The sequence below is a fragment of the Lonchura striata genome, chromosome 2 (genome assembly GCF_050655825.1).
Source record: "Lonchura striata isolate lonStrDom1 chromosome 2, ASM5065582v1, whole genome shotgun sequence".
NCBI classification, from domain to species: domain Eukaryota; kingdom Metazoa; phylum Chordata; class Aves; order Passeriformes; family Estrildidae; genus Lonchura; species Lonchura striata.
In genome coordinates, this window is record NC_140704.1 from 18,184,305 (window position 1) to 18,209,892 (window position 25,588).

General features: G+C 40.6%; 1 protein-coding gene across 4 annotated transcripts in view; it reads right to left on the minus strand.

The window, feature by feature from the left end:
* Nucleotides 1-43: 43 nt before the first annotated feature.
* The window catches only part of ARMC3 (armadillo repeat containing 3), an 82,203-nt gene continuing 56,658 nt past the window's right edge, over nt 44-25,588 (minus strand). For 3 of the 4 annotated variants that reach the window (XM_021530390.4, XM_085565393.1, XM_085565382.1), the window contains 3 exons: nt 23,511-23,699; nt 20,947-21,109; nt 44-19,489 (listed from right to left, as the gene is read on the minus strand). In XM_021530390.4, coding sequence (XP_021386065.2) covers nt 19,289-19,489; nt 20,947-21,109; nt 23,511-23,699 — 553 coding nt within the window. In that variant the 3' untranslated portion in view covers nt 44-19,288. The remainder of the gene's footprint in view (nt 19,490-20,946; nt 21,110-23,510; nt 23,700-25,588) is intronic. The other variant, XM_085565398.1, reaches the window with a different exon arrangement.

A 25,588-nucleotide genomic window follows, 5' to 3' on the forward strand; every position in this document is an offset into this window, starting at 1 on the left:
CTCCAACCCGTGCTTCCAAAGAAAAACTCCGCAGGCTTAGCTGTTCGGTCTCAAGGCAGTTTATTGCTAGTTATCTAACAGATTATGTTCTTGGACTGCAGCTATTTGATCAGTGGCCTGGGTAGAGGCACACACACACCCTGACATCCTCTCTATCTGCTGTCTTCTTCGTCTCTTTCTCCGCCCAGGGTTGCTGCTATCTTTTATAAGATATATTACGTATAACATGTTTACAATTATTCCCCAATACCTACTACCTACGTTGCCAAGTGTTTTTCTACTCTAAACCAATCTATGAGTGCCAACATCACCAAGAACATGGAGGTAAGGAAGAAGAAGGAAGAAGGATGGGATCAGCCCACTTTCCTCCATCTTAGAACTTCTGACCCTCATGTACAAAGTGAAAACCCCCCTGTACATGTGCTAAAACCCCCCTGTACAATACTAAAAAAATTTCCTCTCTACTTCGTAACTACTTATACTATACTATCTAACCTTTTGTGATTGCTTGTTCCACCTCCAAAGTTGGTAATTCATTCCATGGCTCAAACTCAAAATCACAGTTGTTTTTCAGCTGTCTGCCAGGGTCTAGAATGCTTCTGACCAAGGCCTGGAACCTCTAAAAATGTCTGAGAGACATTTTGAGTTCCCACATCTCCCCTCCCTGTTTGAACCAGAAACACTTGCTTTGCCATGTTGTTCAAGGCTCTTTGAATGCACATGAAAATGCATGGCAGAACAAGTAGAACTACAAACCCTATAAGAATATATAACACTATTTTAAAAAGTTTTTCCACAATGGTGAAAGATTAAAAAAGCCAATGAAATCATTTCACCAGAATCTTGTAAGTTTCTTTTTCTCAATTTGCTGATACTACTTTGCATGTTTCATATTTTCATGAATAGATTTTGAATGATCAAGCAAGTTCATGCAGCATGTCCCCTCAAATTTTTCACATCCGTGTCCATGTGACAGCAGCAAATAACCAACTGCTGCCCTGTTCTGAAGAACCACTTGTCTTGCACTGCTAACATCTGTTAACATGTCACTCAGTGCAGACGAAATGGCACGATTATGTTTACTCAATCCAGCATGCTATGTGGTCCAATTGTGTCAAGGTCACCCCCAACGCTGTTTTTGGGGTGAGAAAATTGCAACTGCAATTCTCCGAGCCTTGTCCCAAGTACAGACATCATTATCACAATTTGGCTATATTGTTCAAAGGACCTTTTCTCTTTCCTGTGTGTCTGCTCCTTTAAAGTTTTCAAATCAGGTGTTATCAATGAGAACTCCTCAATGCTGCATGGACTGCTTTTGACTTTTGCAGGGATAGCAGGCCAAATTCTGTCCCTGCAAATGAAAAAACACTCCCTTCGGTAAAGTGGCTGGGTGTTGAAGGGATAGTTTGCTTGTCACTTTGGTGTGATTGCACCAGGCATTTCTATGAAAGAACTGATTTGGAATGATATCTACTATCTGATTATCTATCTTTGCCACTCTCAATGGATTGAATTCGGTACCAAATCCCATTTTTGTCGATCCAAAAATTTGCCAACTTTGGAGGTTCAAAAATTGTTTCCCCAGTTCTGAATGGGTCAGGCAAATGCTGTCCAGACCCGCTGCCTTTGCCAAAGTCTCCCACACCTTTTCCCTTGGTTGTCTCATGGGAAAGCCTGTCCCATTGCCCAAGGCAACAAGCAAAGGAATGAAGTACATGAACACTATCTGTCTGAACCCCATGTCCATATCCCCAACCTCTGTGAGAAACCCCGCAATGCAGCAACATCCAAACAACACTTGATTCCCCAGAAAAACCCCAAGTCTCTGAGTTCCCAATTGTCGTCTGACGAGACGTCTGCAGCGTTGCTGTCCATCTTTGTCTGCGTGCTTGCTTCTCTGCTTCTCTGGTCCATGTTCACTGGCATCTGTACCCGATGAGGTTTCACATGCCTTGCCGACACCCACTTCGATCCTCGTTCTATAGAAACACAAACAAAACCCTTGCCCCAAGTTATTAATGTAAATGAACTTTCAATTTGTCCTGACTCTGGGTTTTTGACAAAACTGAAGAATTTTCCCTTAGCACTGCTCGTGCACTGTTTGTAAAATGCCTAACAATTGGTGGTGTGGGCTCTGAGAAAGAACCATTTAAAAAATTCAATACATACAGAGCTTTGTTCAGCCGCATAAAAGGTGTTAAACCTGCCTCTCCCCTTTTCTGTTTATCCAAATGGATTTCAAGGTATGATATATTCTGTGGTTTCTCCTGTATGTCATGATCCAAAAATTGCTCCTGAAAATGTGTGAACTGAAACATAAATGTGAAAACATATCAACTGAAACACAAATGTTTTCAAGCTTCTCAAAAAATGCATATTTTGTGACATCAGTTTGCCACAGCTGAAGACTTTTTCCAAACCTCTCAAATTGGTCACTCCTGTAAATACAGGACGCTGTACAAACTGACACTCTGACAAGCGTTGATGATTTCCTTTGCCTGACCTTTAGAAAGCGAAAGGATTCCATCAATGTTTGTATACTTTTGTGAAAAAATGCATGGCTCAATTTTTCTTGTTCAAAAATGTCTGGCAGTGTTTGTGAGATGGACACTGTGAATCTGTCTACATGAACATTTACTTTTACTAAAAACCTCAGAAATGAAGAATGCATTCTGATGTGCATAACAAAATATTTATGTTCTCTGTCTATCAGGATTATTTTCATACATAATAGATACGAATATAAAACTTCATTGTCCGTATGTTTTAAAAGTGATTCCTCTAATTGTTTGGTCACATTTGCAATATACACTGAATCTGTGATCAGATTGATGGCTTCTGAAATAACTGAAAAACCCTGACTATTACTACTAATTTTACAATTTGTGGTGAGTCTTTTACCATTTTTTACATCTGATTCCCATTTCTCTATTTTTGGAATTTTCCATGTGATTTGTGAGTTTTCCTTGAACTATTAGTAAACACTGTCATCTTTTCTATTAATTCTTAACTTATTTTTGATTTTTCTCTAGAACTTATTTTTGCATTTAACGTATTGTGAGCTAAAAAATGAACTGTGCAAACTTCTGGGTATTCTAACAACGTGATTGAAAAATCTTGTGACTTTGGATTGTCCACTCAAAATATTTTTTCTTTCTTTAAATGTAAATGAATGATTAGGAAATCTCTGCCTGACATTATCAGCAATCCAGTGTTTGCCTTAACAATGATCTGAGCCATTATCTCTAAATCTATAAGAACACCTTTTGAGGGCCTGTAAGATAAAAACAAAGATCTATTTTAAACTTCATGAAAACATTACCACGATCCTTGCTCAAAGTTATTAACTTGACTGATTTTTTCAATTTGATCCATCCAGTGTCTGGCACTCTCCTCATATTTTCCTCGACAATCAGTGAAATCAAATCTACAAAAGAACAATCTCAAAAGATTAAAATATACAAAATTTTCATTACTTATTCCAGCCTTATTTCAGGCACTTCTTCACTTCTCTTCTCTCTTTGCACCTTTTTTCTTTTTTCTCTCTTTCTCTTCTTCTCTTTTGAAACAAGAAGGTTAAAATATAAAACATAATATAGAACAAGACAAAATATCGTAATAATAAAATGCAGAAAACTTATCAAAATCAATAACAATTCAAAAGAGTTCAAAAGAAAGATTCTAAATAACATATATAAAATTGAACAAAGCATAATTATCAGAAACATTGTGCCAGTGGTTCAGAGTCTGCAAACAGCTGAAACACTTGTTTCCAGTGAAAATTGGCATTCCCTTCCCGGGCAGGGCTGACAAGTTTCACCACAAAGCTGTGTCAGCTGTCAAATTTGTAGGATCGAATTGATGGATCAAAATGATCTATACAACATTCATTTTTGTGCAAAAACCTCTGAATTTTGCTGGCAAACTCATCCGTCCAAGTTAAAATCCGGGCCTGGCCAAAACCCAAACTTTAAATTGGAGTGATGCTCTTTATCATACTATCTTAAACAAAGCTTATACTAATATTACATATATGATACCTAAAACATAACAACTTATTATAACATTTTCATATGAAATAAACACTCAAAGTTCAAACTGATAAATTGATCAAATGATACGAGGATTCATTCTTCTTGAAACTCCTTTGAAGGAAACAGATGTTTTTTCAATTGAAAGAAACCATAAAATAAACATTAACAAAACATTGTCAGAATGCTTCAGGCATCTGTCTCTGAGATTTTCTGAAAAACATTCAAGAGTGTTAAAAAATAGAAATGCAATGATTCCACTCACAAGAAAAAACCAGAGAGTTCACCTAGAAAAATGCACAACATAGTTAAAATCCAAAATGAAACTTCAGAATGACATGTAACCTGGATGAGATTACAAAAACAACAATAAAACATACGAAAATTCGCTATGAAAGAACAAAGCACAGAGCTTCACCTGATAACATGATAAAATTTCTTAACAATAACATTTATAAAACACTTAAATAGTTAAACGCAAAAGAAAGAATTTGGAAACAAACACTCTTTGTATCATTACACAAAGAAATAACAAAATAAACAAGTGATCATTAAACAATGAAATCGATCTCAGAAAAACTCAGAATAAATTTCTTCAAGACTCTTATACACTGATAAACTTACAATAAAACAGAAAAGACTAAAATAAAACCAAAAATCCGATAGACTGTTTCTTCCCTTTAACTTAATATTCATTATCATCTCATAAACTCTTTCAGTCAAAACCTTATTATTCTTAAAGAAAAACAACTAAACTTTGTTAATTGAACAAACTTAACCTTTGAAAAACTTAAAATAATTTTTTTGAATTAAACACTACTTAAACTTAACATATAAAATATTGGTAAAAAATCCCTAAATTATATTAACTTTATGAAACCTATATATATATATATCAAATTAACAATATATAAATTCATTATCAATTAAATGCTTATAAACTTAACTTTTTCAGGGCCCAAACTAAGATAAACTTAAAGTGATATACTCTAATTAAACAATACTTAAACTTAAATTAAACTATATATAAAATTCAATTCTATTATTAATAAAATGCTAAAATACAACTTAACTTAAACCTTAACATAATAAATTACTAAAGTTTCATGCTATTCAATTCTCTATCTCAATTCTCATTATACTATCTCTTTTTCACATTATGTTCTATAAACAATATCATTTCACCACACCGGATGGGTGCATGTGCTGATCAATTCTGTCACCTAACTAAAAAATCTGGGGTTAGCATTTAAAAACATTGGAGAAGTTTGAAGAAGGTCCTTATAATTTCAAGTGGCGACTTAGCTGTATCTTATTTTTTGGGTGAATGTTGGAATTTCATCTCATCATTGCTGTGGGACATTTGGTGTAATAGATGTGATTGCAAAAAGTTATTTACTTTGACCGCTGTGGTTTCTGGGCTGTGCCGTGTATTTGTTGTTAATGTTTTGATGTGCACTGCAGTGGAAAAAGCCTCAGCATCTGTCACACCGCAGCTCTGCTGTGGAGAAGCAGTGACAAAAGAAATCCCTGCCTTGGCTCTGCCCAGTCCCCGCTTGCACGAGCCCGAGCGGAGCGCAGGGGAGCAGTTCTGGCACAGTCACACCCCGCTTCTGCCTGCACTGGAGTGACTGTGTCTCTCTCCTGCTCTCAGCCCTCGCACACGCCCAGTGTCGGCTGCGCTGGACCCATTCCTGCAATCTGTCCCTCTCTGGCACTTCTGCGTTCGCTTTAACTTCTGCAAACGCAGAGTGCATCCTGGATTCACCCGTCTCTGTCTGTGTCGCCATGGGAACGAGAGAAGGAACACCAGCCCCGACTGCACCCCGCCGCGCCGGCCCCGGCCACGGCCGTGGGCTCGGGAATGTCCCCTCTCACGCCCGACTGAACCCGGCACCGTTCCGGTCTCGCTCGGGTCGTCCCGCCCGGCCCCGGTGTCTGTCCCCGCTCAGCGTAGTTCGGCGCCCTGCTGACGTCATCAGCGCGCGACCGCCGCTCCCCGCCGCCGCCGCGCCCCGCGCCGCGTCCCGCGCTCGGGTTTCCCCCCCCGCGCCGTCACCGCGCAGCCTGTGGGCACTCGGCTGGCTGGCGGCCGCCGCCGCCGCTGACGCTGTCAGTGCCTGTGCCGCGCTCGAGATGCGAAAGACCCCGCGCCATGGTTCCATGCACTTCGCTCTCCAATATGTACTTCCGACAATTGATTTACATTCGCAAACCCCGTACTAATTCCTGATAAACTTTCAGTCTAACATTTCTTCTAACAACCGATCTATGTGTAACTAATTTTTGATGCAATAACTATTCTGTTCTGGCCGTCTGAAACTCACAGGGGTTGCTGTGGGTTTGTGCTGGCTGTTGCCATGGGAACCGCGACGGACCATGCCCTGAATCATCCTGGCCACGCTCCGTCCCTGCCTGTGTCACCCCGGGGGTGAGGACGCTCCTGCTCTGGTCCCGGCCGTGCTTTCGCCTAACTCCGGCTCGCAGCGCCCGGTTCAGAGCCACTGCCATCCCTCCCCAGGCTGACGCAATCACACTCTCTGTTCCCATTCCGGTCCCGATGTTTCCCATTTCGCTTTGCCCCTCTCCTGACTGTCCCAGCACCCACAGCCCGCGCGCACCGGCCCCGCCCCGCCTGCGCCTGTCCCACGCGTTCCAGATGCGAGAATTCCCTGCACCCGTGGCTCTTGGGCTTTGCTCAACCTTCACGCGCGTGCCCACCGCCTGAGTTGCAGCGAAGGACGCCTCTCGCTGTCCCTCTGCTATTTCCTCAGCGGGACTGGCTGCCGCGATCCGGGAGCTGCCCCCGCCTCTTGGGTGGCCGCTCTTGCGACTTCACGGATTCTCGACACTGAACGCGCCACGGGACGCTCGGGACGCCTGGCCGCTGCACCCGCGCCCCCGCTGCCCCGTGTCTGCGCTGTTCCCGCTGCCCCCCCTCTCGCCTGCACCGCGGGCTGTTTTGGACTCCCAGCCCGAGCAGCCACGAGAGATTTCTCCTCTCCCCTCCTCTTCCCTCTCTGCTCTGCACTCCCTCTGCACCCTCCCCCACCGGAGACGCCGCCGCCGCCGCTGCCCCTCCCGCCGCGGGTTCGGACTCGAGCAGTGCTGGTCCCTTCCCCCACCGGGGGCTGCGGCTGTGCTTGGCTTATCTCTCTGTCTGGGGGATTTGCATTGGAGGAGCTCAGGGATTGAGGTTCGAGGGAAACTGAGGAACAGTGGGAACCCGGACACACAGGGCATGATGACAGACCATCCCCTGATTGTCCATGGAAGGCAGTCCTGCTTTCCCTGGATCTGTGGTGAGGAAAACTGCCCCGAGCTGCTGGCTGGGCAATCTTTCCCCTTTGTGCTCCCATAGAAACCCCAGCTGTCCGGCTGGACGTGCCGTGCTGTAGAGCTGGCTATAATATTGTCCTTGTTAAAAACAAAAGTTTTGCAGCAGTCTTATCTTTTTGTCCTTTTGTGGCTCAGTAATAAAGTTACTTATTGATCTTTTGCCAAAAATTCAATCCCAAGAAAAATATATATCTGTGTGCGAGTGACTACACCGCACCTATGATAACAAAGCTTTCATTTCATTTGGGCTGTCTCTACCTGATGGGTAGAAGTTTCGCCCTATAGGGCTAAAAAAAAGTCTTTGGTGTGTCCTTGGGAAAAATTCCTTCCCTCCCCATGTTCTTAATTTCAACCATTCTCACCAAAAGCTGAGTCAGCATGAAGTCAGTCCGGAGATGGCACTGTCCATCGTCCAGCAGGTCACAGGCGAGGAATCCCAGGCGCGCTTCTGGTTTCTCTCCTCCTGGCTGTCCTCCAGACGAAATGCCTTGGTGAAGGTCAAGTTCTTATCTTGAGCTTTCCGCTCCCTCTCTTCTTGAAAATGCGGAGAGTGTGTACTGCTCTTCTTTTTTTTTTTTTCTTCTTTCTTTTTCTGCCGATGAAGGTTGGAGGTTGTTTGATGTTTCTTTTTCTTCTTTTTATTGATGCCCGACCAGGGACGCCAGATGTGGGAACCCCAGCCTTGTTTTGGGGCCACATGTGGTGGTGAAATTCCTCCTCCAACCCGTGCTTCCAAAGAAAAACTCCGCAGGCTTAGCTGTTCGGTCTCAAGGCAGTTTATTGCTAGTTATCTAACAGATTATGTTCTTGGACTGCAGCTATTTGATCAGTGGCCTGGGTAGAGGCACACACACACCCTGACATCCTCTCTATCTGCTGTCTTCTTCGTCTCTTTCTCCGCCCAGGGTTGCTGCTATCTTTTATAAGATATATTACGTATAACATGTTTACAATTATTCCCCAATACCTACTACCTACGTTGCCAAGTGTTTTTCTACTCTAAACCAATCTATGAGTGCCAACATCACCAAGAACATGGAGGTAAGGAAGAAGAAGGAAGAAGGATGGGATCAGCCCACTTTCCTCCATCTTAGAACTTCTGACCCTCATGTACAAAGTGAAAACCCCCCTGTACATGTGCTAAAACCCCCCTGTACAATACTAAAAAAATTTCCTCTCTACTTCGTAACTACTTATACTATACTATCTAACCTTTTGTGATTGCTTGTTCCACCTCCAAAGTTGGTAATTCATTCCATGGCTCAAACTCAAAATCACAGTTGTTTTTCAGCTGTCTGCCAGGGTCTAGAATGCTTCTGACCAAGGCCTGGAACCTCTAAAAATGTCTGAGAGACATTTTGAGTTCCCACACATGGCAGAGCAGGAGAAAATCCTCCATTTTCCCCTGAAACAGAAGTCTGACCTGCAGTCATCCAAACCAGCATGACAGGTCTTCCTCAAGTGGAAAACAACCCCCCAGCTGGAGGTAATTCATTTTTCAGATCTTCAGTGCTGAAAAACCAAATCATTGTCCTGTCATGCCTGTAATGTTGCCTCCCATGGTTACAGCACACACCAAGCCGTGTAGCTAGGCAGACATCCGGCCTGCCTTTCTCCCCATAGACTGTTGTGGAAGCCAATTAAACTGTTACTTAATTTTCCACCTATTTTTTTTATCTCCCTTATGCACAAGGGGAAGCATTTAAAAATCTCCCCTAGCTACATTATGTAAATTTTCAAGTAAATTCTCCCTGAGTTGTAATTCAGCAGATTTATTGCTAAAAATGGCACCTGTCTCCAGCATGTGCACAAGCTGCATCCAAGGAAGGGTCACTCATCCAAAGCACAATGTCCCATCAGACACGTGTAGATGGGGAAAAGCTCCTCAGCTCCTCCTGTAGTGTGGCTCTGTGCCGAGGCAGCAGCAGCATCCCATGTGTAGGTGAGAGCAGAAGGGAAGAGGGAAGCAGCCTCATCCCAGACTATCCTGCTAATATTTATTGGGGCTCCAGCCATTTCCCAGCTCAGGCTCTGCCTTGACTGACTGGGGACAAGCAGAGCAGCACGTAATGCCTGCACTGGCAGATACTGAGCACTCAGCCAGGCAGCAACAAAGTGCAGAAGTGAAAAAAAGCCCTGTTCAAATTCAAACCTCTGCTTACACAGCTTTTGTTAATAAAGCCCCTTGACATTACCACGTATGGAAGAAAACACTGAAATTGTGGTGGTTTTATTTTGTATGCATTTGTATGCAATCGGTTTTCCTCTGCTCTCTTTGTCAGATCTAATGTATGCCCCCTCCTGTGGGGTGCTTCCTCTGAAACACGTGGGAGCTCACCATACAACATTTTGTCCTGGACTGTCATATGCAGGGGTGCTGTGTGCCCAGGTGCCCAGGGAGTGAAGGACAGGGGTCTGGCATAAGCCCTTCCATGGTGGGCTGTATCTGTGGGGAGCTGTTTTCTCCATGGAAACCCTCAATGCTTTTGTAAGAGATACTGCAGGAACTCCACATCCTTCCTTGGCAGAGTCTTCTCTCTCCTCTAATGGATTTGACACAGCCAGCCTCTAGCCACTCAGGTGTGATGAAACTATGGAGCTCTTGGTGGAGATACTGTTTCCACATGGAAACACTATCTAAAGGTATGTGGTAGTGCTCTGGTGCTGAATTCCAGTGATGGAAAGGGATTTGGGCAAAATTTATAGGAAGAAGTGTCAAAGTACCTTGGAAAAGGGTACTGCTGGTTTCCAGAGACACACAGAGACTGAATGCAGATCTGAACCTCCCTGAAGATGATCTATGGATTCTGATTCATTTATGGAGCAGCCTGATGTGATTCAGGTCAAAGACATCATCAGAAATAATGAACACACAACTTCTCACTTTGCTTTATGGTTTAATATCTCTTTTTGCTAATCATAAGCTATAGGATATCTAATTATTCTAACTTTTGTTTTTGGAAAGTAATAGCTCATATTTGTGGGCTAGCTTGAGAGCCTTCTCTTGGAGTCTAAGGGTGAAATTTGAACAGGACAGAATAGAATAGAATAGTTCCAGTTGGAAGAGACCTTTGGATTTGGTCCACTGTGACAAATGCTTTGAGTTGGATTACACCAAATGCCCTCAATAGATCCTATGCAGTATGAATTATACTAGGATTCTAAATGTTTTGAGAAATTTCTTGCATAACAAGTGAAGGCATGAATTCAAAGTTAAATGGGATTTTGCAATCACTCCTCGACAGAAAACTCAACTCTGCAATTGAGCCATTGGTTCAGCTATAAGTAGACATGCAGTCTGGTATGGAGTATGTGTATCTTCAGGGACAGCTATTGGGAAGAAACAGATCCAGGCTATTTCCCTGCATTACCCTATGCATCCCCCATATCATTACCATCCAGTTCCTTGAGCTATGTAGACACTAATAATATATTACACAAAATTGTGCATCCCTTTTATCCCAAGGTACTGAAGAACTGAGATGGTTCTTCACACAGTACCCAAAGCCTGAACAGAAAATTGAATGAACACTTATTTGGCAGCAACTGCCATAGCAGCAACTTTCTGTAGGTTATCCTAATGGATTTATCACCCTGAACTAAGCCCTGACCATCTGTTCTATTGTCTCATTACAAACACAGAAAAAGCTAATTTGTGATTGCATCATAAAAAAGTAAAATATAAATGATTTAAGAGTAGGGCATGCTTCACACTCTGATTAGGAAAATTACTCTCTTCCACAGAGTGATTTCCCTGATAACAGAGTTTGCCTTTTTCCCAGCAAATGGGAATTACTGAGGAATGAGGATTGCTAGAACAAGTTTTATTCCCACTCATTCATCTTAGACGTATTTTAAATTTGGGATTAATGTAAGTGAAGCTATGAATCTTCTTTCCTTCTCTCTTAGGTGAGCCTCCAAAGATTTATTTTTGTTGGAAAAACTAGCATTCTGTTCTCAAGGCATGAGCTGCTGTTCCATTTGATGAAAATGAAGTGCCTGGTAGCAATCTGGCCCAGCACACCCTGCTCCCACTGGAACAGGATTTGGGGTTTCTTTTCCAGGACCTGTCTGAGCAACTCTGAGCTGAGCAAAAACTTCTGCAGCTTCATGTGATATAAAATCTGGCCAGATCTGTGGGGAAAACCTACTTATGTGGGAACCTTAGGTGAGGAGCTTTTTAAAAGGCAGAGTGTACTGAGTCAGTGCTGCTGTGGTAGATGGTTTTGTCCATATCTGCTATGTAAGAAGAGGGTAGAAAGGACCAGAGCAGGCTCTAGGTTTCATATGGTTTCATCTTGTCTCTACACCATACTGTCATTTGTCTACCAAGAAAAATGCTGATAGGTCAGGTATTGCAAGCCCATTTATTAGTGAATTGCTCTAATTTCTGAGTGCCAAGCAAAGATACCTCCCCACCATACCTAACGTCCAGCAGTGTTTCAGTATCAAAACTGAGCATGGACCTGACTGAAACCTGTGCTACTCTCTACTACTGAATTTCTGTGGTCAGCAAATACACAGCAAGTGACAACAACACACTGAATCAGTGGCAGCCCCTGGATGAGGCACTGGAACAGGTTCCCCTGAGAAGCTGTGGACGTCCCATGCCTACAAGTGCTCAAAGTCAGGTTGGATGGTGCTTGGGACAACTTGGTCTAGTGGAAGGTGTCCCTGCCCACTGTGGGGGTTGGAATGAGATGATTTTTAAGAGCCCTCTCATCTCAAACCATTCTAGGATTCTGTGACTCCCATACCTCCTCTATCTCATGGTAACAAATGCTACAGACTAATCCCTGTGTAAATAACTCCATATTTCTGACCAGAGGTTTTGCTCTGAAGAAGGCACCCTGAGCATTGGACCAGTGTGATCCTTGGCACATGGAACTCTGCATCCTGAGCTAAGCCTAAATTTCACATTATTTGTGTTTTAAACCTGTACCACATGCCACACAGCTCTTGGCTTGTGGAAACTCCAGTGAGCTTCCTTAGACCCAACGTTAAATTTGGCCCAGTGCTGCAAAGTCCAAGTCCCCGTCAGTTCCTGATACTCTCTTGTCATTGGGAGTTCCTGTAGAAATTTAGTACCTGAATAGCCCAAGATTTGGGCTTAAAGCCCCTGACTTTTTTGCACATATTTATACCTAGTAACCAGTCTTTAGTCACCTAGTTCTCTCTTTGGTAATGCAGCTCCCATTAATAGCAGGTGAATCTCAGATTAAACCCACTTACATTAGAAGTCTGGAGAAAAAACAGTGTAATGAAAAGAAACTGGCACTCACAGCATGTGATTCTTCTGTATGATCTACCATGGATAAACTGTGTCTTAAGAGTGCCCATTTGTCAGAGAATTCTCCAATTTTGGAAATTAGGTATCATTACCAACATCTGTTATACCTTGGGACACCGAGCAGACCTCCAGTCTTTCATAATATGTTCCCTAATGCCAATTAAAACTAATGACTTGACATTTTGAAAAGCCTTTTGACTCTTTAATATCTTTTTAACACCTGGCCTTTAAGGAATCTTCTTTCAGACTGTGTCACTGAAAGCACCTTGTTCAGAGAAGCTCATACTAAAAAGGAATTAAAAACATGCTATGGTGTGGGGGTTTTTGTTCAAATCCTTCTTATAACTAGGAAGAACTGATGATCTGTAGAAAAAGGTGTGCTGATTTGGAATGGGATAGAGTTAATTTACTTCACAGAAGCCGGTATGGGGCTGTGTTTTGGTTTTGTGCTGGAGACGTTGATAACATGGGGCTGTGTTTGTTACTGCTGAGCAACTCTTACATACCACTGAGGCCTTTTCTGCTCCTTACTCCACCTGCAAGTGGGCTGAGGTTACACAAGGACCTGTGAGGGGGCAGAGCCAGGACGCTGACCACAAGTGACCAGAGGCATATTCCATAGCATATCGCATCATGCTCCATATATAAAACAGGGGGGAGAAGAAGGAAGGGGGAGGACATTCAGAATGATGTCCTTTATGGTGTTGGTGGAGGTCCACTGCTTGTAGGTGTTTAGAAAAGACTGGACTTGGTACTTAGAAGCATGGTCTAACTGCCTTGGTGGTGTCTGCTCGAAGGCTGGACTCTGATCTCAGGTCTGTTCCAACCCAGCTGGTTCTGTGATCTGTGATTCCGTTTGTCTGACCGAGTCACTGTTAACATGTGCTGGAGCCCTGCTCTCTGGGGATGGCTGTACACCTGCCTGGCCATGGCAAGTGGTGAATGAATTCCTAGTGCTGCTTTGATTGCATGTGCAGCTTTCGTTTTACCTATTAAACAGAATTTTCTGATTCCCTCCCCTCACTTACAGGAGGAAGAGTGCATGAAAGGCAGGGTGGGGCTGATGGTTGATGTTAAACCACAATAGGATGTAGATGAGAAAACACAGGAGATGAGTATCAGACACAGTAAGACAATCTAGGGATGTCTCCTGGAAACAGTAAGATAAAGCAACAATGAAATGGAGAAGACTGCAAGCTGTGGGAGCAGCAGGCACCGAGGTCTCTGGTTGGGTGGTTCGCTCAACCTTTCTCGTAACAAAAGAATGAAGTGACTTAGGAGCAGTTTCTGCTTCACAAGAACTTGGTGCCATATTTTACAGCAAACTTGCACAACACTGGCACCACAAAAAGGGAAGATTTTACACACTATGGAGCCTAGGGAGAGTTTTGTTACTTTTATGCAGCATGGATGAGTGAAAACCAGCAGCAAACAGCTAACAGCTCTTGCTGAAGAGCTTTTTCTGTCTCTTATTTCAGAATAAGCAAAGAGATCCTGCAAATCCCAAGCATCTGGTCTGCTGGAAGACAGGGTCTGCTGTGCTAACTTGCAAGGTAGTATTAGCATGGGGGGAGCTGTTTGTAGACAGCATTTGAATAGGTGGGTGTAGCCTGGGCAAAGGGCTGCATGAGTAACAGGATCTGTTGCCTAGTCTGATATGATTGTTCTTCTCACCTTGTAATTCCCCCAACATCTATCCAGCTTCAAGTAGGAACTTGCTTCAATTATGCTTTGTACAAGATTTCCATAGATGGTGTCTTAGCATATCAGTGAAACATAAATGAGCTGGAAAAACAAGCTGGTTCATTACCATGCAAATAAGCTCACTCTTCATGAAAGAAAAGCTTTTACTAGCTCATTGTATCTCCAATACTCTAATTTCTTCCATGTCCTGCAAATAACATTTTTATAGGTCAAAGACATATATACGTGTGTATGTATGTGTATGTCTCTCCCCCACTGTGTTTCACTCATTCCTGTGCATACTCTACTTGTACGTGAATTCTAAATTCTGCCTGGGTGACAGTGGACAAGGAAGACCAGATAAAGTTATTCCACTATTTCTTCCACTATTTCTGATATCTTTAAGTGTCAGAGACAGTGTTTGTGTAATAGAAAAATAACAAGCTCATTAAGAGGTCTAAAGAGCTGTTAATTTCTCTGCAAAGATCTGCTCTAGTAGCAGTTCTGGTGAACTGTCCCATGTCCCATATACACAGTTGTATTGCAAAGGCCCCAGCCAGTGCTAGAGCAGAGCCCTCTGTGCTATTTGGAAGAGGTACAGCTGCCTGGGAGGAAAGGAGGTACAGTGGCACAGCTGTAGAGTTAGAGGGTTTGTGTATTGGATGTGCCAGTGGGTGGTTGTAGAGCTATGTAGGTTGTAGTGCTATGTATTTTCACCTCTGTGTAAATGTGTTACTAAATCCCTAGACACACAGAAATCCCCTCAGTTGTGAAGTGCTGAACCTAGCAGAGTACTCTGGAAATGCAGAAATGTATTTGAGCCATGCTCTTTACCTTCTCCATATTGACCATTGCTGGAGATGGGTTACGTTCAAGGATAGACTCCTGGCTTGAGTCTGTCTGTCCATTCTTATGCTTTCTTCTGCTTTGTTACAATGTGTTTGGGATTCTAATTATATAGGGATTTTTTGGTCTTTTTTTTTTCAGTCTTCTGAAGGAAAATAGAAAGTGCCAAAGAGTTGTTGGGAGAAAGACCCTTGTATAAACCAGCTAGGTGGCTATGAATATAATAAATGTTTTACTGCACTTAACTAAGTTGACATGCTGGCCAGGAAATGTCTACTGCCACTGCAGTTTCCATTCTGATGTTCTGTGTCAATAATGAGCTGGATTTACAGAGAAATAAATAATGTAGTAGAAGAGGCGCAGATCCATGCAAAGAAGCTCTAGATGAAATAGTATGTCACCATTCAAAGCGCATGTTTACTAATAAAAGACTTGTTTTTCCCTGAAGACAAGTTTAGTGAGAAAAGTAACAGACAAAAGTTCCTCTTGCATCTGAAAATAAATATGTATTTTGTTCTGAGAGCTCTGGATTCTTCTCAGGACCCAGAGTTAATCAGCAACAGAGATTTCCTGGAAGAAGAGTTCATTTCAATTTCTACATGCACGGGACTGCAATGTTTGAGGGAGTGATGTCAAGTCAACTGCTCTAGTTTAGCAGTGAGTAATCAGACACCATTTGAAATGTCCCAAATCTGTAAATTACACTGCAGTTGTTCCCTGCTAGCATAAACAAATGTAAGTTAACCTCAGTGTTCCTAATGCTCAGGATAGAGGGCAACAGAAGAGAAGCATGGAAGAGCTGCTGCTGCAAGCAATCTGTACTGCCTTGGTGCCTGCTGGGGGAAGAAGAGTCCACTTCTGCAGTGAGGTGATTACCAGAAGCACCCCTCAGAAACAGGTCTCAGCCAAAAACTCATCTGCAGAGTCTGGAATTACTCCCTTAGCCACAATGGTCCCAGACACACAGAACAAGCAAAAGCAGAGGTTTGCCCAGCCATTAGACTCTCTCATACCAAAACCTCTGCTGGAACTTCGGTTTGCTGCTTTACTGACTTACATTGATCAGACAGGTAGGAATCACACCTGACCTTTTATTAACACAGTCCAGATTTGTATTTCTTGATATGCAGATGTGCTATATAAGCATTGTGCTTTTCAATGCCAAATGAAAACTAAAATTATTTTTAATGAGTAGTGGGGGCAGCGGTGTGTGTTGGTGTGTGCATGTGTGGTGCGTCACTTGCAGATGCCTTGGAAGAGACCATGCAGGAACTGAGCAGGGAACTTCATCATTTCTGCACAGTCAGTACCAAGCTGGGCAGTTCCTATAAGCAGGAGGAAAGAGTCTTCACGCCTGCTTCTCTCAGAAGCACAGACATGGCAGTGAGGATGCATGCCTTGGGAGTGCCTCATTCAAATCAGGATCTTCAGTCCCCATCACTGTCCTGGGATGACCATTTGCCCTCACTTTCAAGAAGCGGAGCACATCTCATTTGGTTCTCATTCTGCACAGCTGCTGGCCATGAGGCCCATTCTGTGTCACTGCCTGGTGGTTACAGCTCTGGAGGAATGAACCTGACTTCTGATTACCTTTTCTTAAGACAGCAGGTATTTACATGTCTAGGCAGTAAAATATAAGAACATTTCTGGAAGTGGATACTGGAGACCCAGACTATTTTTTCCCAAAGGAAAAGCCTAATTGCTAGTCCCAAATATTAAGTTGAAGAGGCTGCTCAACTTTTCTGTTTCTGTAGTCTATTAATCCTGCATTCTTTTCTGCATGACAGCAAATCTTCAAAAAGGGATGCAGAGTGTTTAGTGGCCAGAACAGATCCTGCAATGAGGTAGCTGCAGACTGTTTTGTTCGTGCTTAGGAAGGCATCAAGCCTGACTCCTTCTGTGTGACTGATCTGCCCAGTGAACTATTATGTAAAAGGAAATACGAGCTCTTCCCCATCTGCTCCTTAAATGAAGGAGGCGATCGATTCCCTCAGGCACAGCCCAAGCCAAATGGTGTGTGCTGGGCATGTCCTGGGAATTCTCACCCAGCTGAGCCCTGCAGAAATGTTTAAACATTTTGTTTTTCTGATTCAGTTCTGGAATGAGTGTGAGCTGAGCTGCTCTTATCAAGGGTGGGGAGTTTCTTCACCAGGCCATGGACACAATTACAGGTCCCTGATTAACATAAAATAAAAAAGTGTGTAATTTCTTGACGTACTTGACAAAAAAAGTGCAGTTTTCAAAGTAACCATTCTAATTGAAGTGTTTATATTCTGCCTATATCTTAATTCTGACATCCAAGTGCATTACAATTTTGAAGTGACAGAACTCAGACAGTACAAAGTTCAAAACTGAAAGACATAAAACATTTTTGGATCCTACATTTCTAGATCATCAAATTCCACATTATACAATGCAAGGTATAGTATTTGGTTTTATTTGTTTAGATAATTATTTTATGTAAGGTGAGCTTGTATGTCTAGAAATTTCCCAATTTTTATTTTGAAAAACTGCATTTTGACTATTTTTTTATATAGATTTTTTTTTTAGAAACAACAGAAATTGCTTTCTTTTCAAGACCTCCTCAAACACAGTAAGTCATACTTTAACATTATGGTTCCAATACAAAATAATGAAATTCCAATGTAAGAAAACTATACAAAATGATAGCTAGCAGGAAATTAATTCTTATTTTGCTTCAATTTACTGGACTTTGAAGGTTGTGGGTTTCTATACCCAGTCATACCTGTCAGTGAGATCATATGACTTTCCATCAGTCTCCTACCTGCTACATAGCAATAAGAAACACATCCTCACCTTTCTCTCAGTTCTGCCAGCACATCCTGCATTTTGTTTCAAGATTCCTTCTGCATTCTGATGTCTAGGGGACTGCTAAACATAAGGTTAAAAAAAATGAACATGAGGCCATATAAGCAAATTTACAACATAAATTTAGATAAAATGTTCCCCTAAGGGCTACCAGGAAATCATGCTGCATGTCAGAGGAGGAAGGAGAGGGAGTGGTGGGATCATGCTTGTGAGCAGTAATGAATACAACAGATACAAACCTCCTCCTCAACCAAAGCATCAAGGCAAACATTAAAAAGCTAAAAGAACACAGACCCCAAAATTTTTAATCACATTTTTGGTAGGCAGGAAGTAAATGCCTTGTTGTAGGTGTTCTGGTCTACCAAAATCCAGTTCTGTTAGGCCTGCAGTGGCCTAATTGCTGTACAGTACGTTCTCTCAGTTTTCCATAGTAAACTCAATTGATAGTGGTGGTCTCTGAAATACTCCAGTACCTTCCTGACAGTTTCACCAGGAAGTGTTTGCCAGAGTGTTCTAGCCCGTGTTTTACCTCTCTTAAACATGCTGCCAGTCTTCAGCAACACCATGTTACCCAAGACTGCAAGAAATACAAATTCTCTGTCTGAAATTGCTGACTTCTTGGAGTCCATTTTATCTTCAAGTCAAAAATAAAGAACTTAAACAGATCTAACTTACCAATCATCTGTCTTTCCTGTGCCAAGACAAACAGTATATACTTTCATCCAGAGTATCCTATTATATGTAAATATTAACTCTGCCAAGCTCTAAGAAATATAAATGGGATTTTTTCTACAGAGGATGAAAGTACACTGTTATTGTAGTTCTATTTCTCAGTTCTTGGGTTATTTCACACAAAAATTATCCAGCTGTTTTTAGGTGTCCTATCATTTCATCAGATGCCACATTTTTTTGCTTTATGGACATGAAATTCCTATAAGTTTGAAGGAAAATTAAAAATAAAAAAAAGAGAATATGCTGTATTGGTATTTAACTTATTTAATAAGCATTGTAATGTTAGTGAACACAAAATATTATTGATTACTAAATTTAATTCTGTAGTTTTGCAATGTATTCTTAACATTTTACAAAAAAATTAACAAAATTTCTAAGCACTGAAGCTAGATATGAAAGCCACATTTAATTAAACCTTTAAAACAACATACCAGATATGCTTCTTTTTGATAGCTGTATATGAACCCCCTCATGTTCCATAAATACAGCACTGCAAACATATTTAAAATATTTATTTTGGTGAAATTCATCAAGATGATTAAATACATTTGTATTGATCAGCATGTGCACTTCCTTGTTTTAGCAAATGGCCTGGTTCAAACATTAGATCTACAATATACTCTTGAGGAGGAAGCAGAAGCCCTTTGGGAGAGTGTTCAACCAACTGAACTTCATTCCAAGCTCTGTTATACTTGCCACGAACTAAACTACAGCCAATGCCGACTCTGTCTGCTATCACCTAAAAAAGAAACAAAAAGTTCATTCATGCAGCTTCTGTGATATACAGCAAGGCCCAGTGATGCTTAAAACCCAAAACCAACACCTGAAAGGCCTAGAGCCTTTCAGACTTCATAAATTTCTCAAGTGTTCCAAACTTCGAACCTTTATTGTTGGTTTTGCATAGAAAGTGTAGGCTTTTAAATGTTATTTCTTGCATATCTTATGCACAACTTGAAAAACATTCATTTTAACTCTTTTCAAACAGTAATACATTTATCAGCCAGTCCTTCAGATCTCAAATAAAGTGCAACACCCACAGTACCTAGCAATGTTTTTTGTCTACTTGGAAGACTGCTTCTGAGCAACATTTTGAAGTATATTCAAGCAATGAGGTATAGGCACACTGCACACATATAGCTAGTATGAAATATTAAGTGTAAAAATGTAGCATTTTTATCAGTGTAACTTTAGGACTGTTGCTTCACTCTGAAGCACACTCCTTGCTTTTCAACCCTGGAAATGTGGGAAGCAATGAAATGTGAGGCAAGTGTCTGCTAGATGAAACACCTGCCTTTCCTCTGGACTGCACTGTCACAGTTTCCATAATGTTTTCCATAATGGTTTCCAGCTACCAAGCTGCTTTTTCAACACACATCTGCTGTGACGGAATAAAATCCTGGAAGATTTTTAACTTGTTACTAATGGACAGATACCCAGTGATTAGAGTGCTGTGGCTTTAAGAGAGATGACCTGTCCCTACAAAAGTTTCTTAGGACAGTGGAGCATAATTAATTCACACCCTTAGAATGTCATAAAATAAGTGGAAACTTTCTCTCCCTATGGATACCATAAATTTAGGGTCATACTCTTTCTTCTGTGTACTCTCTCCTAGGTCCTTCCTGCTTAATGTGCTAGGCCCTTGTTTCTTTGTTTCTTTCCATTCAAGAAAGATTAAAATCCAGCCAAGGAAAAAGGATGGGACAGATAATCAGGCTGCACCAATACATCCTCATATGAAGCAAGAAGAAATAAAACTTCACAGTTTCTTCTAAGAAACTAGAACATAGAAGCTGTTATATACTATCCCGGAATACTGGATAGATACCAAATAAAAATTGTCTCAACAAGTCTACATTTGCAGCATGGAAAAAGAAGGAAGCTGCATAATTTAATATTTTACAGTTTACAAAAAATGTGAAATGTTTTGACTCGAAATCAAATTCTTTGGCTTTTTGCCATTTATCAAGTATTCTGCTGATATCACTTAAGACAATTTAATGACAACAAGAATGTTTACAGAAAGAAGCAAAGCTGGCTTTCATTCACTGGGAAATCAACTTTGCTGTTGAAAAATTATGAAACTGTATACAAAAGATTTTGCATGAATATAAAGTATTATACTTATGCAAATATACTTTAGTTTAGATTATCCATTTAACAATAATATGTTACGTTGCAAAATAAATTATAATGTACCTTGAAAAGTAAAGCTCTGTGATAGAATGTCCCTCTTTTGATTTTTGTGATAGGCACAATGTTGCTTTTCAGTTCAAATTCTATTTCACTCATGTCAAGTTCCCAGCAAAAGTTATGTAGTTGCTCTCTTACAACCGTGCCACCCATCTTGTCTGCAACAAACCTGTTCCAAATGCATAATGGGATCAATTAAATCTATAATTCCTCTTGTATTTATTGCAAAAATGTGCACAATAAAATGTATACAAGCAAGAAGTGAATGACCTTTAAGACTGTAATACTTTTTCTACTTTTGCTTAATTAATTATTTTTATTTAATAACTGGTATTTTAAATAGGCTTACTGATAAATACAAATACCTTAACTCAGGTCATTCATATTTGTCACAGACCTAAACCAAGGTGCAAAAGAAGAGATTCTGGAGAGGTGTAGTATAAGCACAAAGTCGTCAGAAAAAGTCATCAATAACAGTGTAATTACTGAGGAAGTAATTTCAGAAACTGATGGTCATGTTTACAGATAACAGATTAGGTGAGTTACATATTACAGTCTGCAGACCTATAATTTGTTTGAAATAGTAATAAATGCATGAGAATAAGTACGACAAAAATAAAGCCATAAGTAATGATCCCAACATAGAAAAGCAGCTGTATTAATTGGAAGTACTTATCTTCTATGTGTGCTTTCTTACATTGAAGCCAATATTTTGGGGATGAGTGGTATTTATCCATTTAAACAAATGGCTCAGAAACAGATCAGAACTCATGTTAGTGCAAGCTCTGCCAAAAACATGTCTTTTGGGGGACTGTGCACACACAGGACCAAGCCCTGGTTTGTAATACACACACACACACACCTTCATCTCCCCTGTGCACATCAATGTATGTAAAGACCTTTGTTCCCCCTCAGTGTCTCAGCCACGGGCACAAGGGTTATTGAGGTCTCTCACTATGGATAAGATGTTGCAGAGCTGACATGAAAATCACAAGCCATTGCTTCAGACATTGAGCTAAAACCTGCATCCCCTACTCTGTAGAAGCAGTGAACATGTTCCTCTGCCCAGCACAAACATAGCAACCTCCAAGGCCTCACTTCTCAAAATTTAGAATTGAGGAAGCATTGGTTTCAATAGCATGGGCACAGGAAGCTATCACCACGGGTGTCAGACAGGGTATCTTGAAATTGGGAATTACTGGGTGAAGCTGAGAAAGTGTGGGGCTCGAGGCAGTCCCTTGTGCTGTGTGTGCCTGTGGCCAGCCCTCATTAAGGAGAGCAATGCTGCCCCAGCCAATGTGATCACCACTACACAAAGTGTGCTGTGTTTGTTCCAAAGGAGACATCCAGCATTACTGATGTCCCCTCAGCTAGCCTGACCTCCTCCCCAGAGAGCACAAGAGGAACTCCAGCCAGGCTGCCAGGCTGCCTTCTCCCCAGCTCCCTATTTAACACATGCTATGCAGGCACCTGAAATGGACCACAGACAGAAAAAATGCCCATATTTTAAAACATTCTACTTAAATTTCCCATGATTGTTTCACTGGGTTGTGTGTCTGCAAGTATTTCACTAGTGTGTTAGAAGAGTGGATTTGTAGGAGAGTTTTATGCATTCCACCTTGAGGAAGGCAGCATGATTTATATACAGCTGGATAGTTAAGGATTAGTATCTGTCCTGTCAAATTCTGCAATCAATGGAAAATTCATTCCTCATATCACATTAGACGACTTCATTAAAAATGAGAGATAGTAAAAGTAACAAATTTTGTGAAAGTAAGTGGGATCTGATGTCGAACTCTCCAGATTCAGGAGGCAGCCTGGAAACTGCTAAGATATAAAGGTTAAACTATGGAGAAGATGGAAACGGACACACTGCTTGGAGGTGACAGTGACTGGTGCCCAGCAGTCAGTGTAACCAATGAATCACACATTGATATCAACAGTCTGTGCATGCACTATGGCAATATTCTGATGCTATTAATTATCAGGATATTAATTACAAGAGCACTTAAAAGCTATGTTAGAAAACTTGTCCTATGCTTTTAGCTCTATAGAAAACAAAATACAACAGAGTTGCTGTCCCAAGGGGGTCCAAAACCAAGCAGGCAGGAAAGATGGTAGGAGAAAGAACAGACATGATACATGTAACTTGCAACCATCTTGACTATTAGGTTTGGCTTCTAACCATGTTTTTAAGCTTTGCAAAACCTGGGACTCTGGGGCTCTTTGATTATGTAGATGCTATATGAAGCTGATGTGTTCACTGGAAAGAATCAGTACAGATGTATAAATGTGAAAAATAACCTGAAATTGTCTATGAGAATATTTTTTTTAAATGATAAATTGATACTCTTTTGTTACAAGTGATACTTTATTTTAAAATGTATTAAATTAATTACAAGAAAATGAGAAACAAGAAGATTAAAATATAAATATGTCAGCATTATGGGCCAAAGCTGATTTGGATTCCACTTAAGTATGGGAAAATAACTATTTTTAAAAAGTTGACTTTGGATAAGAAAACAGTTATTTTACCAATTCAGCTTATGGAAATACAATTTGGTACTCACTGTGCAAGAGCCACAACCTGTTCCCGGGTAGTAGCTAGTGGTAGAATTGTTTTAGAAGCATCATTAATGTAATCCATTAAAATGAAGTCAGGTGGTGGTAGCCAATGGGAACTTATTTCCTCCTGGACTGTAGGTGTTACTTGAATAACTTCTTTTGGTTTTTCCTCCTCTTTTTTCCCCTTCCCTTTTCTTACATAGAAAAAAAAAATACACACTTATCTAGAATACTGTATTCTCTAAGGTTCAAATTCAAATACATTCGTTTCCAAAAGGACATTTAGATAAGTTGACTAGGGAGAGGTGGAATGTAGGAGGCATCTTTTCTCTTGATAACAAATATCCAAAATCTACAAAGCTGTAGAGAACACTTGTGGGACATGTCCACAGGAGGTGGTTAGGAACAAATGCCACTAGCTCCATATTAATATTGTTGTCAGTTCTCATTTTATTTTTACTTAATGGCTCTGATATGCCTTTCCCATGTATGGATTATATAGAGGAGGAGTAGACACTTACTTACCTATACATACAGAGCATATTTTTAGTTATGGTTTAGTTTTGTATGGATATGAAATAAAAAACATGAATTCCAATGAGTTTTTACTTGATAAAAATCTGATCTTTTCAGCACAGCTGAAATCTTGACAGGACATTCCAAAAGGCAGCCTCTGTACTTGCAAGTTCAGGTACTTCAAGCATTATGCAAATTACAGCATGGCTTGTCAGAGAAAGATTTTACAATAAGTCTGTGTTTTAGCTGACTCTTTTTCATTGCACATGCTTCATATTTTACTAATGCTTGGGATCTGAAAAATGACTACAATCCTAAACAAGCATCTTAAGCACCCAGCAGAAGTATAAATGAAATTACTGTTCTGCTTAAATTAAACACTGTGCATTTGACAAGTTATGCAGCATCTATAAAATCATTATTTTACCAGAGGTATTATTAAGAGCTATACAGTCAAACAGTTTAGGATCTTTCATTTGTGGGAACACATGAAGCTAGTGTTTTGTAAGCATTGTGCCTTTTCTCAGTGTAGATCCTGAAAATTTTTACTGTGAAATATAACAAAACCTCTTTCTTTAATTTAACAGTCTGGCTTAATTTTTAAAATCTGTAATGCTTCTGGTGATCTTGGAAGGAAAAAGAAAAAAAAAGAAATAAAGGATCACTAGAGTACATGGCTCTAAGACACACTGTCATTATTGCATGCTCTTCAAATTATTCTTAAAAGTTATACTATGAATAGCACTCTTAAGATGGAAGGCATTGAACAAAGCAAAAGGGCATACATCATTATCAGTAGTTGAATTCAAGCAATTTGTCTTCAGAATACTTTGCAAACTTTCCTTTAACCCATTGAGATTTACCATAGTCACAAAAAGTCCTTTAAATAGGTGTCACAAAGCACATTATTTTAGAAGGATAACCAATTAAGATTTAATCTTTAAATTATTGAAAAATCACCACTCTCTTAAATAAACTGTTCTGGTTATTAATTACACTTACACTTGGAGAAAAGCAGACAAACAGTTTTCTTTTATCTAATTTGACTCTATCTAACTATAGCCAGAGAACCTTATAATGCTATATTAAATAGCTATATACGTATCCATTTATCCACTTATACATTATGGTTAAAAATACCATGTTTAAAAAATCCTGAATTATTCCCAACTCTCTGGTGTCCAGTTCAGGAAGTTTTTAAAAGAACAACATTTACAAATGCTGTAATTCTTGTTTCTCCACCATTTGCCCTTTCCCCCCTTCTCCCCTTCTATCCTCCCAGTACTTCATTTTCTCTATGAGAAGTGCACCATTAAATTACAGTGCTATAGGAGAATTTGTTTCCTATTCGTAACTATTGAAATTACTCTAGAATCACACTTACTCTCCTCCCTTCCAATTTGCAGGAACAAAACACCTGAGATGGGTTTGAACAGTGATTTGTTTTGTTTTTTTGCTGCTGCTTATTTCTCTCAGGTTGTTTTCCTTGGCGGAATAGATGATTTAAGGTTGCCTTCCACACTTGTCTCTGTCTTACTCCTCAGCTCTTCAGTTCATCATATCTGTC